This window comes from Chlorocebus sabaeus, chromosome 1 (genome assembly GCF_047675955.1).
Source record: "Chlorocebus sabaeus isolate Y175 chromosome 1, mChlSab1.0.hap1, whole genome shotgun sequence".
NCBI lineage: Eukaryota > Metazoa > Chordata > Mammalia > Primates > Cercopithecidae > Chlorocebus > Chlorocebus sabaeus.
In genome coordinates this window covers 18,048,936-18,064,930 of record NC_132904.1, presented here as the reverse complement: position 1 = coordinate 18,064,930, position 15,995 = coordinate 18,048,936, and the positions used below count along the sequence as shown (strand labels likewise).

At 44.3% G+C, this 15,995-nt stretch overlaps 1 protein-coding gene across 11 annotated transcripts in view; it reads left to right on the top strand.

The window, feature by feature from the left end:
- Positions 1-15,995, top strand: part of CSTPP1 (centriolar satellite-associated tubulin polyglutamylase complex regulator 1) — a 226,441-nt gene that overhangs the window by 182,527 nt on the left and 27,919 nt on the right. For all 11 annotated transcript variants that reach the window (XM_037999404.2, XM_007999816.3, XM_007999806.3 and 8 more), the window contains one exon: positions 14,375-14,459. In XM_037999404.2, coding sequence (XP_037855332.1) covers positions 14,375-14,459 — 85 coding nt within the window. The remainder of the gene's footprint in view (positions 1-14,374; positions 14,460-15,995) is intronic.

Sequence of the window (15,995 nt, the reverse complement as noted above, 5' to 3'; positions counted from 1 at the left end):
GTGGTGAAATTCCACCTCTACTAAAAATACAAAAATAAGCTGGCATGGTGGCTTGAACCCAGGAGGTGGACGTTGCAGTGAGCCGAGATCATGCCATTGCACTTCAGCCTGAGTGACAAGAGTGAGACTCCATCTCAAAAAACAAACAAACAAAAACAAATTATGCACTACCCAGTCTTTGGGCTACTTCCTCAACCACAGGGAATGACAATGAAAGAATCCTAGAATGTTAGACCCAGAAGCAACCATCACAATTATTGAGATTAAAAGGTTTGTACATTTTCAAATAGTTCTTAATGGTCTTTTTTTTCTTGAGACGGAGCCTCATTCTGTCACCCAGGCTGGTGTGTAGTGGTGCAATCTCGGCTCACTGCAACCTCCGCCTCCTAGGTTCAAGCAATTCTTCTGCCTCAGCCTCCTGAGTAGCTGGGATTACAGGCACGTGCCACCACGTCCAGCTAATTTTTGTATTTTTAGTAGAGATGGGGTTTCACCATGTTGGTCAGGCTGGTCTCGAGCTCCTGACCTCGTGATCTGCCTGCCTCAGCCTCCCAAAGGGCTGGGGCATAAGCCACCGCACCCGGCTTTAATGGTCTTACTTTATAAAAATCCTTTGATGTCTTCTCATTGCTCATACTTTTGTTTATTTTCTTAATTTTAAAAATAGGTTATACATGAAAATGACAAAATTCAAAAGGATATACAATCTTATATACTTTAAAATATATTTTACTTAATCTAATCAGCCTTGATCGTTTATTTACATGTGAGGCATGACAGGAATAAATTGAGGCACAGAGTTAGTACCCAATGGAAGGCCACCCATTGATGGGGAGACCAAACCCCAGTGAGTAAAACCAGACTTTGTCTTTCAGAATTCTTGTGCATAAAAGTAGTTGGGGCTGGGTACAGTGGTTCACGCCTGTAATCCCAGCACTTTGGGAGGCCGAGGTGGGCGGATCACAAGGTTAGGAGATGGAGACGGTGAAACCCCATCTCCACTAAAAAAAAATACAAAAAATTAGCCAGGCGAGGTGGCAGGCGCCTGTAGTCCCAGCTACTCGGGAGGCTGAGGGAGAATGGTGTGAACCCAGGAGGCGGAGCTTGCAGTGAGCCAAGATTGCGCCACTGCACTCTAGCCTGGGCCACAGAGTGAGACTCCGTCTCAAAAAAAACAAACAAACAAAAACAAAAAAGAAGTTGGGTGGATTCACCCTGATGCCACTGGATATTTTTCATTTTTTTCTTTATTTTTTGTATGCCTGCCAGTCTCAGTGAAAGATAAGGATCAGGGTTCAGAAAGCCTAACTATTGTGTCGTTTCCCAGGATGGAGAGCACTATCATTTGGTTCATATTTTTATTAAAATAAGATGAGTGATTCACTCACATTACAGGCAAAGGATCCTTTACCAGGAAACCATACTTTGAAAAACAAAGCTGATGGCTTTAAGGAACAGTAACTGCTAACATCAATTTCCTTTCCCATCAAGTCCCAAAAGAGTCAGACACTCTTCTTTCTCTAGCTGCCTCATTCTCTTCCCGATATGTATCCATATAATTATAGATAGGGTACATTACATATGCCCACAAAAGACAAAACAGCAGGAAAGACAAAGGTAGATTCATCTGAAGAGATGTGTGTGTTTATCTATATCCAGGCCTCTTTCTGGTTCTTGCTGTTTCTGTTCCTTACGTCTGTTTTTTCATTTGATAGGTAGCCGTAAATCCATCATCATTGGTGGGAGCTAGCGGATTCTGACGAGAAAACAGGCTGTGGTCTTCATAAGCACGCCTACGTGCTGGCCACTGCCCTTCCCTGCTTGCACACCCATCAAGAACCAGAGAACTTAGATTGTTGCTTTTTTATTTTTAGTCTGTCTTGGTTCCACTCACCCTCAGTGAGTAACCCCGTTAGCCACTGCTTCTGTTTATATTTATTTAGAAAAGAAGGAAAATGCATTTTAAGAAAATCAAATGCATAATCTGTTCCACTTCTTATTTATTTTGTGGCTGCTTTGGACAGTGGAAAGCTCAGAGGAAGTATAATAACTTTTATTATTTCTTGTTTTCTGTGGCTTTCTCTCAAGTTCTCATCAGTTTTGCTAATAACATAAAATTTCATCCTAACGATAAGCCTGATTTTAAATTGCAGAGAAAAAGGTAGTGGGGCCAGGAGCAGTGGCTCACGCCTGTAACCCCAGCACTTTGGGAGGCCAAGGCTGGCAGATCACTTGAGGTCAGGAGTTCAAGACCAGCCTGGCCAACATGGTGAAAACCCATCTCTACTAAGAATGCAAAAATTAGCCAGGCATGGTGGCACATTCCTGTAATCCCAGCTACATGGGAGGCTGAGGCACGAGAATTGCTTGAACCCACGAGGCAGAGGTTGTAGTGAGCTGAGATTAAACTGCTGCACCCATCCTGGGTGACAGAGCAAGATTCTGTTTCAAAAAAAAAAAAAAAAAAAAAGTGGGAAGTATTTTTTATATATGTAAATTAAATATAGTTTTCCTCATCTGTGTCTAGTCCTGTTAAAATTGAAGATACAGGCTTATAATGGCTTTAACTATTAATTTTGTTGTCTCTTCTCTATTTTCTTATAGGCATCAGTAGCAAGTCACTTAAAATAGAAAGGGCCTGTCAGTTTGGGAGGAAGCAAGGAAGTTACGAGCCAGATAGACTACATCTGACCCTGGAGCCACCCTACGACAAAAGGTGATAGAAAGAGATGGAATAGCTAGTGGGAGATTTAAATGTTCACAGTAATAATCACTGGCCAGGTGCGATAGCTCACACCTATAATTCCAGTGCTTTGGGAGGCCAAGGCAGAAGGATCATTTGAGTTCCAGAGGAGCCTGGGCAACATATCAAGACTCTGTCTCTAGAAAAAATAAAAATGAAAAAATTAGCCAGGCATGATGGTGCATGCCTGTAGTCTAACTACCTCCCGCCTAGGCTAAGGTAGGAAGAGCGTTTGAACCCAAGGAGTTCCAGGCTGCAGTGAGCTATGATCATGCCACTGCACTCCAGCCTGGGTGACAAAGCGAGACCCTATCTCTAAAAAAATTAAAATAATGGCCAGCATGGTGGCTTACGCCTGTAATCCCAGCACTTTGGGAGGCTGAGGCAGGTGGATTGCTTGAGCTCAGGAGTTTGAGACCAGCCTGAGCAACATGGCAAAACTTTGTCTCTATAAAATATACAAAAATTAGCCAGGCAGGTGGCATGTGACTGTGGTCACAACTATTTGGGGAGCTGAGGTGGGAGGATTGCTTGAGCCCAGGAAGTGGAGGTTGCAGCAAGCCCACGTGACGCCACTGCACTCCAGCCTGGGCAACAGAGCAAGACCCTATCTCAAAAAAAAAAAAGAATAAAATTAAATAATACACAAAATAATAATAGCAGTTGCAGCTAACATTTACTGGGTTCTCACTGCGGGAATTCACTGTGCCAGGTGTTTTTCATCCATAGACAAAGGAAAAGCAGGCTGAGTTCCCAGAGACTTACAGCAAAAAGAAAAGGACATCATAGGGAGCCAGCCTGTGTAGCCTTTGAATGAGAAAGGCCAGTCTTTGAATGAGAAGGCTTGATCTGATCCAGGAACTACCACTTATGCGGCAATTTTGTCCTTTGCTGAGCCTCATTTTCCATGTCTATAAAAATGGGAATTAAGCCTGGTGCAGTGGCTCAAGCCTGTAATCCCAGCACTTTGGGAGGCCGAGACGGGTGGATCACAAGGTCAGGAGATCGAGACCATCCTGGCTAACACGGTGAAACCCCATCTCTACTAAAAAAAAAAATACAAAAAATTAGCCAGGCGAGGTGGTGGGCGCCTGTAGTCCCAGCTACTCGGGAGGCTGAGGCAGGAGAATGGCATAAACCCGGGAGGTGGAGCTTGCAGTGAGCTGAGATCCGGCCACTGCACTCCAGCCTGGGCGACAGAGCAAGACTGCGTCTCAAAAAAAAAAAAAGGGGGGAATTAATACCATTTTCTTTTCCCTGCCCCACAAAATTCTTATGGGGATCAAAAGTGATAATGCATATAAAAATGGTTTGCATAATTCTACCATGTCTGCAAATATGATGAGTCATCAGCACTATTAAAACTGAGGCGATAGAGGATTGGCAATGCACTGACAGTCCGGGAAAGTGGCACACCTGCCTTCAGGCAGGAACTCTGTTATTCGTTCATCAATAAATAACAAAGGCATGATAAAATAATCATGAGATAAGAAATAAGATCGTTTCAGCCACCCACTGGCTGGAGCTGAAGGAGAACTTTGATAAATTGTGCCTTTTGTTACACAGGTGCCATCCCACCTGTGTCTGTGTGCCTTAAATGAAGGAAAGTAATAAGAGCAGGTACTGTTGATTGGATGCTTATCTGTGCCATATACCAGCAGCTTAATTTACCATCTCTTCCTTTTAAAAAAAATGATTTTTTAATCCTCTCAAGAATTACTGATTAGCATTATCATTATTCATACCATTATTACTATATTCACTCTCATTTATAATTGGCTTGCCCAATGTCACATGGCTAGTTAGCAGAAGAATCAGGATTTGGACCCAGATCGGCTGATTCAGGAGCCTTGATTTTTTTTTTTTTTTTTTTGAGATGGAGTCTTGCTGTGTCATGTTGCCCAGACTGGAGTGCAGTGGTGTGATCTTGGTGCACTGCAACCTCCACCTTCCAGGTTCAAGTAGTTCTCCTGCTTCAGCCTCCTAAGTAGCTGGGATTACAGGCACGCACCACCAGGCCCAGCTAATTTTTGTATTTTTAGTATAGAGGTTTCACCATGTTGGCCAGGCTGGTCTCAAACTCCTGACCGAGTGATCTGCCCGCCTCTGGCTTCCAAAGTGCTAGGATTACAGGCGTGAGCCACTGTGCCCATCCTGAGCCTGTACTCTTAACCATTGCACTATGCAAGACCTACTTAGGTGTTAGGGCCTAACTGCCTAACTGCCCTTTGTGGAGCTCTAGAGTTTTAAGGTAGCACCTCAGGCCTTCTTTCCTCAACTTCTCATCTAGGTGAGAGCTGTTGAAGAGAAAGTTGGCTAAAAAAGGCTTTGTTTTTATAGATATTAAATATTAAGATTCCTTACAAGATTTTCATTTGTTATTTCTTTGAGACAGGGTCTCACTCAGTCACCCAGGCTGGGGTGCAGTGGTGCAGGCTGCTCACTGCAGCCTTAACCTCCTAGGTTCAAGCCATCCTGCCACCTCAGTCTCTCGAGTAGCTGGGACTACAGGCGTGTGCCACCATGCACAGCTAATTTTTTCATTTTTATTTCTTATGGAAATGAGGTCTCACTATGTTGCCCAGGCTGGTCTTGAACTCCTGGGCTCAAGCAATTCTCCCGTCTTGGCCTCCCAAAGTGCTGGGATTACAAGCGTGAGCCACTGCACCAGACCTAGATTTCTATTTTTTAAAATGTATATATATTAAAACATTTTTTTCAGTCCGGGTGCAGTGGCTCACAACATCCTTATTTTACAGGTGAGAAAACTGAGGCCTAGAAAAGTTGTGCCCAGATAGGTATAATCCTTTGCCGAAGTCAGACCAAGTTCTTTTCTCTATCATGATGTGTCTCTATAGTAGGCTTTTCCCCCCTAAAACAACATAAAAACCTTCATTCTGGCCTTAAACCCGCCCCCCCCCACCCCCCGCAGAAAGAAATTTAAAATTCTGCCTCTTTTTCAAAGGTTGCGTGAGGTATATCACCACTGGGAGGGCGAGATGTTTTCTCTTGCCTTTACTCACCATTAGGAGGGATTAAGGTTTAATCTCCAGTTTAGCTCTTGTGCCTGTTTAACCATTTCTGTTCAATTAAGAACAGGAATGGGTTTCAGGAGTTTGTAACAACACCTGCTTCTTGGAGAATTATACCTTGGCCCTAAGGTGTCCGTTTCAAAGGGCCCGCCCTGTCCTCCTGTTTCCAAACAAAAATGGGAAGTAGTAACACCTGGTGGAGCTGCATGAGCATGTGAGTGGTGGTGCAAATTCTAGGCTGGAGTCACTTCTTTGATGGGCTGCCGGAGCCTTTGGGCGCTTATGGTGCCAAGATCCTGCTCTACATTTTGGTGTCCAAAACTGCCTTCCATTTCCTCAATAATGGGTAGGAAACTGTGTCCATGCCAGAGTAGCTAGCCCCGTTGCTATTAGAGAGGCTTTTTTTTACTCCTGTCACTGGTGCTTCCTTCCACAGTGACATACGGCTGCCTACCCTGGTCATGTGTAGCCTGTGTTTCACGTCCTCAAACTTTCTAAGACAGGACCTCCCCCAGAACAAAGCCTTGCCTTGGTCCTCCAATCGCTAATGGCCCCATCATGATGAACACACCCCCAAGGGTTCGACACAGTACAGGGGATTCTTATCAGATCAGGCCTGTGGTTTAAGCCACCAGTGTTGGCTCAGGATGGCCATGGGTCTCCTAAAACCTGAGCAGATTGCCATGGTATGTCCTACATGACCCTGGGAAGAATGTTGAGATCCTGGTTAGAAATGCCCGAATTTCTTTAAATCTTTACCTGCTGTATATAAACAGTTCCTGGAGAGTTGTTTTTGTTCATTTTAAACATTGCCATAAAATTGTTACTGTGTCTGATTTAACACTTTGCCTAGAACAAAGATACAGCCAAATAGAAATAGACTAAATACATTTCTAGCTTGGTGTTTGGCTTAGTCATAATAAAATATAAAACTAAAGGGGCAGCCGGGTGCGGTGGCTCACACCTGTGATCCCAGCACTTTGGGAGGCCAAGGCGGGCGGATCACGAGGTCAAGAGATTGAGACCATCCTGGCCAACATGGTGAAACTCCGTCTCCACTAAAAGTACAAAAAATTAGCTGGGCATGGTGGCAGGCGCCTGTAGTCTCAGGTACTCAAGAGCCTGAGGCAGGAGACTCCCTTGAACCCAGGAGGTGGAGTTTGCAGTGAGCCGTGATAGTGCCACTGCACTCCAGCCTGGCAACACAGCAAGACTCCGTCTCAAAAAAAAACCTAAAGGGGCTTTCTGCCGCCATTGGAACACACTGTAGATGCTCTGGGGAGTAATGAGCTGGCAAAGGATAGTGTTCATAATGGCCCAAATACTTTACCCCACAGGTATCATTCGAGGCCATTGCTTCTCATTCCTTTTGTAAGGTAATTTCCCATTCAGTCAACTAATTATCATTTCCCTCCATTTGTAATATAAAACAACAGTGCTGCCAGAGGAGATAAAATTGAATATCACAGCCTTCTCTTCTTCTGGGTCTTTGCTTGACAGGAACATGGCCCTAGTAGGGTAGCAATATTTCTGTGACTTGTGATACCAACTGCTACATGAGGAGTGAAGCTGTCAGATGTCTTGCCTCCTTCTTCCCTTCCCCCACACTGTCCCTCACTCCCTTCCCCCTCCTCACAGAGTAGCACTGAGAAGTATTTACTCAGCTGTGGCCTGGTAACAAAGCCTTGGTGCCCTAGGGATTGGAAGGGGTGGTGTGGTCATGCCCCGAACTATCCATGTCCTTCCGAGCATCTCTTGGCAGAGCAACCTGGCTGAGGATGAGTGTCATTTAGAGTGAGTCTTCACAACCCCTGCATAAAAGAACATAAAAACAATTGCAGCTGAAAATTGGAGAGTCCACACATGGGCTGTGGTATTCTCTGGCCTCTGTGGTAGTCCTATTGAGATCATGCAGCCAACCAACTAGAGGCTGTTCAGTCCTCTGGGATTCCCATGGCTTATAGCATTTCATTATCTTCAGCTCTTGTCCAGCACTAGCTCACTCAACCAACATGCAGGCACTCACACAAATGAATTTAGACTGAGCCCCATTTCATCCCCCATACATTTAGAGCTAAAAGTCTTTGACTTCAGGCTTTAGGGAAGGCTTTCTCTGAAGGAATGAATATATGGCCCCAGTTCCTTCCATCTGGCACTCCTCCATGGGTCTTCTTTAGTGACCCTGGCAAAGGTACCATTTCCCAGGAAGAGGAGAGGTATCCGATCTACAACTACCTTCCACCACAGTTCTGAGCAAATGTGGGTACGCATGGTGGTCTGCAAGGAGGATGTAGAAAAGACTAAGCTGCTCCCACAGAGCTTCAGAAGCAGGACTTGCCACAGCAAGAATTCAGTCCAGATGTCAAAAAGACATCCTTTTAGGAAAACTACAAGTGAGAATGAGTTAGCCCTTGAATATATTGGGAATCAATAATTTCTGACTAGATTCATTTTCTTGGCTAAAGTAAATTCATCTAACACTCTCTAGGATTAGAGTGGATATGACCAACAGAAGAATATTTTGAGTCAGAGCGCTGCTTATCTTGAAAGCAGTAGTATTCATGCTAGAGTTGTAACAGCAATAAAGTGAATTTCTGCAAAGTGAACCCTAGGCTTCCTTTGGTTTTCACAGAAAAATCAGTGACACGACCTGGTGCAGTGACTCATGCCTGTAATCCCAGCACTTTGGGAGGCTGAGGCGGGTGGATCACCTAAGGTCAGGAGTTCGAGACCAGCCTGGCCAACATGCTGAAACCTCTCCTCTACTAAAAATATAAAGATTAGCCTGACGTGGTGGTGCGTGTCTGTAGTCCCAGCTACTTGGGAGTCTGAGGCAGGAGAATCGCTTGATCCCAGGAGACGGAGGTTGCCATGAGCCGAGATTGTGCCACTGCACTCCAGCCTGGGCAACAGAGTGAGACTCTGCTGAAAAAAAAGGAAAATCGGTGATACATTCTTATGAAAAGAAATATTCAAGCTGATTGAAGTGAGCACTTGGTGCGAAGGCCAACAAGCCCATGAAGTGTAGTACACCGGCCATGGTTTATCATGTTTACTGAGAATTATAGTGCCTAGCATGTAGGGGATTTTCCTTTTTTCACACTTCACAACTACTGGCTTCTCCCCATACCCCTGTAAGTTTGCAGAAATGCCTCCTGTGCCTGGAGACCTCCTATCTCTGTGTTCATACAGTGACCAGAACTTTATCCCTATGAATTTTTATTTGGGTCACTATGTGAGGCATGTTTTTATGTATTCATTCCTTCAATAGATGTATACTGCAATGCACCAGGCATTGTGCTAATTGCTTTAGCTAAGTTCAAAGATTCCTTAATTTCAGGACTTCAAGTTTCAGTTAATAATTATAAAATAATGCTACCACTTATTGAGTACTTTGCTAACTATTTTCAGAAAAGTATATATATTACCTCTTTTGATCTTTTACAATTCCATTAGGTAGGTACTGTAATTATTACACTTTTAAGACAAGGAAACCAAGGTTCAGGGAAGTTGTACAGCTTGTCTAAGTCATGCTGGTGGCAAGTAGTAGAGCCAGGTTTTGCAGCCAGGTCATCTGATTGCAAAGTCAGAGTTTGGCACTAATATAGCTGCCCTGCCCAACTGCCCTGCGCTGTTTAAAGTGGCCTGCCTGAAGGGTATCTGTATGTTTAACTTAGATATAAAGTCTGTTAGTCATCTAGTGTGAATAATCCTATCATCAGAAGTCCTTCACAAACCAGCTGGCTCCCACCTACTAGAGTGGAACTTGCAGGACCTTCAGAGCCTGTGCTAGGCCTAGGTCTGAATCTCAGCCCTCTTCCTAGCTGTTTCCTTGAGAAAATGATTACACCTCACTGAGCCCTAGTTTCTTTATTTCTAAAATAATAATAGCAAGTACTAACAGATGGCCCTTATGATGGGTCAGACACTGTTCTAAGCACTTTACATTAACTCACAACAACCCTGCAGTGTTCATACTGTCATTTCATAAATGGGGAAACTGAGGCATGGAGAGCTTAAAGGTCAAGTAACTTGAAGTCAGTGGCAAAGCTAGGATTTGGACCCGAACAATCTGACTCCCAAGTCCATGCTATTAACTATAATGCTGTGCTGTGCTGCCTCTGGAGAAGATAGGATCAACGGCGTAAAACACCTCTGGTCTGGAGCCAGCCACACAATTGGTGAGACTAGTGCAAGGCTTAGAAGAAGAAAGTTTGGCAGTCTGACCACCCATGAAAGGAGACACACAAATTTGTGGAGAGTGTTCTGATTTTGATCTTGCACCAAAACCTTATTATGTCTTTGCCTTTGAACTTGCAGGACCTACTGGCTGACACTCTTCTAATTGTGGGGAGATTTCTAGAGAAGGTGTCTATTGATACACAATACTTAACTCCCCTGCACGTGCCAGGTAGAAGAGTGGCGGGCATGAGATGAGGATGGGGATGAGAGACCACGGTGTGGCCATCAGCACAGGTGTCCCCCAGCCCATGTCCTCTGGCCTAACTGAGGCTGCTGTGCTGGAGCCTCAGTCTTCGCTGTTGACAGTAATTAGAACATTAAGACTCGGTTTCTTACGTGGAAAATGTCAATTCACTTGAATTGTCTCCTTGATCCAGTTCATCTGGAGCTATTTAGTTCCTGCAGTTAGTTTAGAGGAGAAAACAAGCTCTTAAGCCTCACACATTATAGCTGATAAGATCAAGGTGCTGACAATGTTAGCTGAGTGGGCTTTGGAGCCAGACTGCCTGGGTTTGAATTCCAGTTCTACCTCTTAAGTGTGCACAATCTGAGTTTTTGTTTCTGTGAAATGAGGGTAATAGTAGTGAAGATTAGTGAAGTAACATATGTAAACCCCTTAGATCAGTGCCTCCCCGAGAGGAAGTGCTCAATAAATGTTAACTGTGTTATTGTTAAGCCCCTCCTGCCATCAGCTTCCCTTCTCTCCCTTCGAGCCTGAGATCTTGCTCAGGGAAGACAGGTCCCCTTCCTCTCCCCTAACCTGGACCCTCCTCTCCTTGCTCACCAGCTTATTTCACCCTCTAAACTTTCTCATCCTCATCTGTGAAATGGTACTGGGAATAATGGAGTCTACTTCATAAGGTAGTATGCTGTGAAGGCTAAGTGAGTTAATTTTTTAAATTTTTTTATTTTTTTTTTTTGGGGGGGATGGAGTCTTTCTCTGTTGCCCAAGTTGGAGTGCAGTGATGTGACCTCAGCTCACTGCAACCTCTGCCTCCTAGGTTCGAGTGATTCTCCTGCCTCCCGAGTAGCTGGATTACAGGCACCTGCCACCATACTGGGATAATTTTTGTATTTTTAGTAGAGATGGGGTTTCGCCACGTTGGCCAGGCTGTCTCAAACTCCTGACCTCAGGTGATCCACCTGCCTCGGCCTCCCAAAGTGCTGGAATTACAGGCATGAGCCACTGCACCCAGCCTAAGTGAGTTAATTCAAGAGCTGAGCACAGATCTCCATGACTACTCACTCTCTTTACAGTTATTGCTGGAGCACAAAGGGCTGCGAGAAGGGCCTTTGAGATCTTGGACAGTTCTAAGATCTAAAGGACCCAAAATAGACAGGAGCATTAGGGTGAACTGGTGCCCAAATGCAGGTCACAGAAGCTAGGGGGACTGCTAGCTTGTTCATCATAATGGGGAGCCTGGAACAGAGCAGGCACATGGGAATAGGCAGTGAGTGGCCACTGCAGGAGAGTGTCCAAAATGGATTTGGCTCAGGCAACCCAACAGAGAACTTTCAAGGCAGAACACTTTTAGGTGTTTAAATGTCCAAACTCAGCAACACCCAGGCTCATGCCTGTAATCCCAGCACTTTGGCAGGCTGAGGTAGGAAGTTTGTGACTAGCCTGGGTGACAGCACGAGACCCCGTCTCTACAAAAATTTTTTAAATGAGTAGGGCTTGGTGGCATATGCTTGTAGTCCCAGCTACTTGGGAGGCTGAGGCGGGAGGATCGCTTGAGCTAAGGAGTTCAAGACTGCAGTGAGCTATGCCACTGTACTCCAGCCTGGGTAACAGAGTGAGGCCCCCCATCTCAAAATTAATTAATTAATTAATTAAAATTTAAAATGAAAAAAACCCTCAGCAACAAATACCTTCCTCCTCTCTTCTCCTTGCCTCCAGAATTTAAAAAACAGAACCAAAACAAACTCCCACTGTTTGATGTTACTAAGTTCTAGACATTCTGCTAAGCACTTTATAGACATCATCTGTCTTACAATTGACTTTAACCCTGAAAAGTGTCGGTATCACTTGCATTTTACAGATGAGAAACTGAGACTTAGCGATGTTAAGCAATTTGCCCAAGATTACATACCTGGTGAATCACAGAGCCAAAATTTGAATCCTAGCCTATGGAGCAGAAAGGGAACAAGCTCCCATATGCTTATCAGTATTCTGATTTTGAAACAAGTCTTACCACTCATAGTTCTCTCAATACCCACTGAACAACAGCTGAGGAGTGTCTCGAAGTAGCAGAAATCATCTGCCCTTAATATTATTTGGTCACTACTTCAGTAGAATTAGAACTCCTCTCTCCACATCCCCAACACAGAGTCTGCGTGGAAGAATAATAACAACAATATAACTACTCTCTCCACAATTAAAAGTTGTTTATTTGCTTACATTTTCATTAATCTCTTTATCTGACTACTGTCCTCACTTAACATTTAGAAGAGTCAAGTTCCAGAAGTGGTGAGCAGGATGTATTCTGTTTTTCATATTTTTAAGAGCTTTTGTTGTATTAGAGAAGCACACAGTGATTTTTGTAAATCATTCTTCTGTCCTCAGAAGCAACTATTTGAAGTACATGAGTTAGAATAATATCAAAAACCTGAAGAGGGCCTAGGGTCTAGAAACCAGGAAGCTAATGTTGATTCCTAGCATTGTCTTTCTTAATCAAGTAACTCTCTCTCTCTCTCTCTCTCTCTCTCTCTCTCTCATTTTTTCATTTTCCTTCATTCTGTTATCTTCCCAAGGATATTTTGTAGGTAATTTGGGGGATAAATGTAAGTTCCTATGAAACACTCTGACTCTCCCTAAGAATGCTATCAGATATATCCACCAAAGTTTAGCCTAGAAAAGCATTGATGATTCAAAGATAGAACTTTCCTTTATTTACTCCCTGCCCTGCCAGAAATCACTCTTCTCTTCTCTCTAGATGGGGAGTTCTGGAGTGAGAATAAAGTGGGAACACATTAGATTCAGTGGCTTTTCTCCCTTCCCTTCACCTTTTTCCTCACCCCAAGCCTGAGACCACGAGTGGCGATGACTCCCTCCCTTGAAGAACAGGACCTCCTGCCAGGCTGTGCCCGAGGTCAGGCGAGTGGGAAGAGGAGAGTGCCACAAAACCATCTTGATCCTTTGACCTATATTGACGCTGAGTCTGTTCCTTTGGTGTTTCTGACTTTGGCAGTGTGGTTAGTCAAACTCTCTGTCCCCACCTTGAATTGAGCTTTGATGAAAAAGTACTAGGAACCCAGGCCTTTCCCTGGAGATTTGGGGTTTTTGTCTTGGAAAAGCATCAACCGAACTAACAGGGGCAGAAGATCTGGATTCCTGTGGCTTGGGCTAACTTAGATCCAAAGAAACCAAGTGCCTATGATCATCATCTTCATTCCCCAAATGTAGCCATGCCCTCTGGATTCCCTCCTCTCACTCATCCTCCTCCCAGTTAGGCAGGCTTCGGGGTGGATTGCTCTCACTTTAGCATCACTGGGCCCTTCCATATTCGAAATGCTTTGGTATATGATAATACTTGCACATTCTTACTCCTTGGCTGATCTAAAATCTTTTGCCTTCAGTACATGCAGCAACAAAATAACTTAAGCATCAGTGTATTTCTTCTCCCTTGGAATCCTATAAATCTCTCTGAGATTCGCCTCTCTAGGTTCTCTGCTGGACCACAGAGCCTCATCCTGGCTCACCTCTCCCAAAGCACTGCTTCTGTATATCAGGACTCATTTGGTTACCTTGACTGTATATCTTGGACCTTTGTCTTGGCTTCCTATAATAGGATGACCAGATTTGTGTTCAGGCATTCAAAAGAAGCCAGCCTGCTGCAGTACTGGATGACAGAGTAATGAGGTCTGTGGGTTTCTATGCTATACTCTTCTCCTCCATACACAGCAAGACTGTTTGCCTTAGTACTGCTTCCAGATATTCTGTGGATGGTCTTTGGGCATGTGGTGGGAAATGTTACCATGCCAGAGAATTTCAGCAGATTTAACCGATTTTGAAATGACTTGTTCTTCCAGATTTTTATATACAGGGAAACCCAAAGAAGGCTGATGAAGGTGCCTCTCTTGTTTGCTCTCTTCACCCGACCACCTTTCATGCCAGTGAAGCTCCTTTGGCCAAAATGTTGTAACTGGATGCTTCCCACCCAGGAAAAGCTTTCTAGAAATATTGATCTTAAAAATCTCACACCTGGAGGTTAGAGATTAGCATACCCTTAACACTGACTTGCTTTTAAAAGAGCAGCTCTACCAAGACCAGGTCTGAAACTCATGAAATGAACAAAAAGAGGGCAGTTACTTGAAATGCAGAGACCTAATGTGTTCCTCTCCATTTCCACTTCAGATTTGCTGACCATGAAAGAATATCACTGTTTGCTGCAATTACTGTGTCCTGATTTCCCGCTGGAGCTCACTCAGAAAGCAGCCAGGTACGTCTCCTGGATTCTTGAAACCAACTCAGCTCTCTGTGGGCCACTGCTTCCTAGAGAAACCTGAAGTGTATACAAATGAAAAAAAGGAGCATTTAGGGAAGAAACTGGCAGTGGGAGAGGGGTCTATTTGGGATGTGCCCCAAAACATAATAGATTCTGCATTTCCAAAGGGAAGCGAAATGATCCTTTGTGGTTTCTGTGGGGAGCCTCAGGGTCTGAAGATAGAGTTGGAGGGTAGCGAGATGAAGAAGAAGAAAAAGCCCAAACTCCTCCAATCCCCCCTCACACACACGCACACCCTAGAGGACATTCTGAGAAAAGAGGGGCTGCATTTTTATGTTTTCACGCTACTGTAAAGATACTACCCAAGACTGTGTAATTTATAAAGAAAAGAGATTTAATTGACTCACAGTTCCACGTGGCCTCAGGAAACTTACAATCATGGCAGAAGGCAAAGGGGAAGCAAGGACCTTTTCCACATGGTGGCCAGAGAGAGAAGCACAGGCAGGGGAAATGCCAGACACTTATAAAACCATCAAATGTCTTGAGAACTCACTCACTATCACAAGAACAGATGGGGGAAACTGCCCATGTGATCCAATCACCTCCCACCAGGTCTCCCTCTCAACACCTGGGGATTACAATTCGGGTTGAGATTCAGGTGGGAACACAAAGCCTAACCATATCGGGGGCAAGGGTTGGCAGTGACTTGTGATGAAGAGGGTTGAGGTTGGGGACCAGAAGGGCATAAAGGTGATAAAGCCCCAGTTGAAGGAAGGGCACATTATATTATTTATGCCAGAAGAAGCTTTTCAAGATCAGTCCAGAACCAAGACTTGGCAGAAATAGTTAGAAGCCCCTAATTTCTGTGTTGGGTTTCACCATCATTGACAATTTTTAACTACATGAAGTATATTGGACTATGCCTCAGTTAACTTTTACTTACTTAACTCAAAACCTGAGCTAGGCCAGGCATGGTGGCTCACACCTGTAATCCCAGCACTTTGGGAGGCCAAGGCAGGCAGATCACCTGAAGCCAGGTATTCAAGACCAGCCTGACCTACATGTTGAAACTCCATCTCTACTAAAAATACAAAAAAATAGCCAGGAATGGTTGTGCTTGCCTGTAGTGCCAGCTATTCGGGAGGCAGAGGCAAGAGAATCACTTGAACCTGGGAGGCGGAGGTTGCAGTGAGCAGAGATTGCGCCATTGCACTCCAGCCTGTGCGACAGAGCAAGATTCCATCTCCAAAAAAAAAAACCCTGAGCTAGGGTTGCAAATGGACGTGTAGCAAAAATCATGTTTATTGAAGAATGCCTTACCTTCCCTAAATCATATTGAATGCATTTACCTTCACTGTTCTATTTAAATTTGTTTACCTTAACTATCTCACCTAATCCTTGTAAAAACTTTTACTTCCCTTTAAAATGATCCTTTGTGGTTTCTGTGGGGAGCCTCCGGCTCTGAAGACAGAGTTGGAGGGTGGTAAGAGGATTAGGTAAACAACAACAACAACACACACACACACAAAT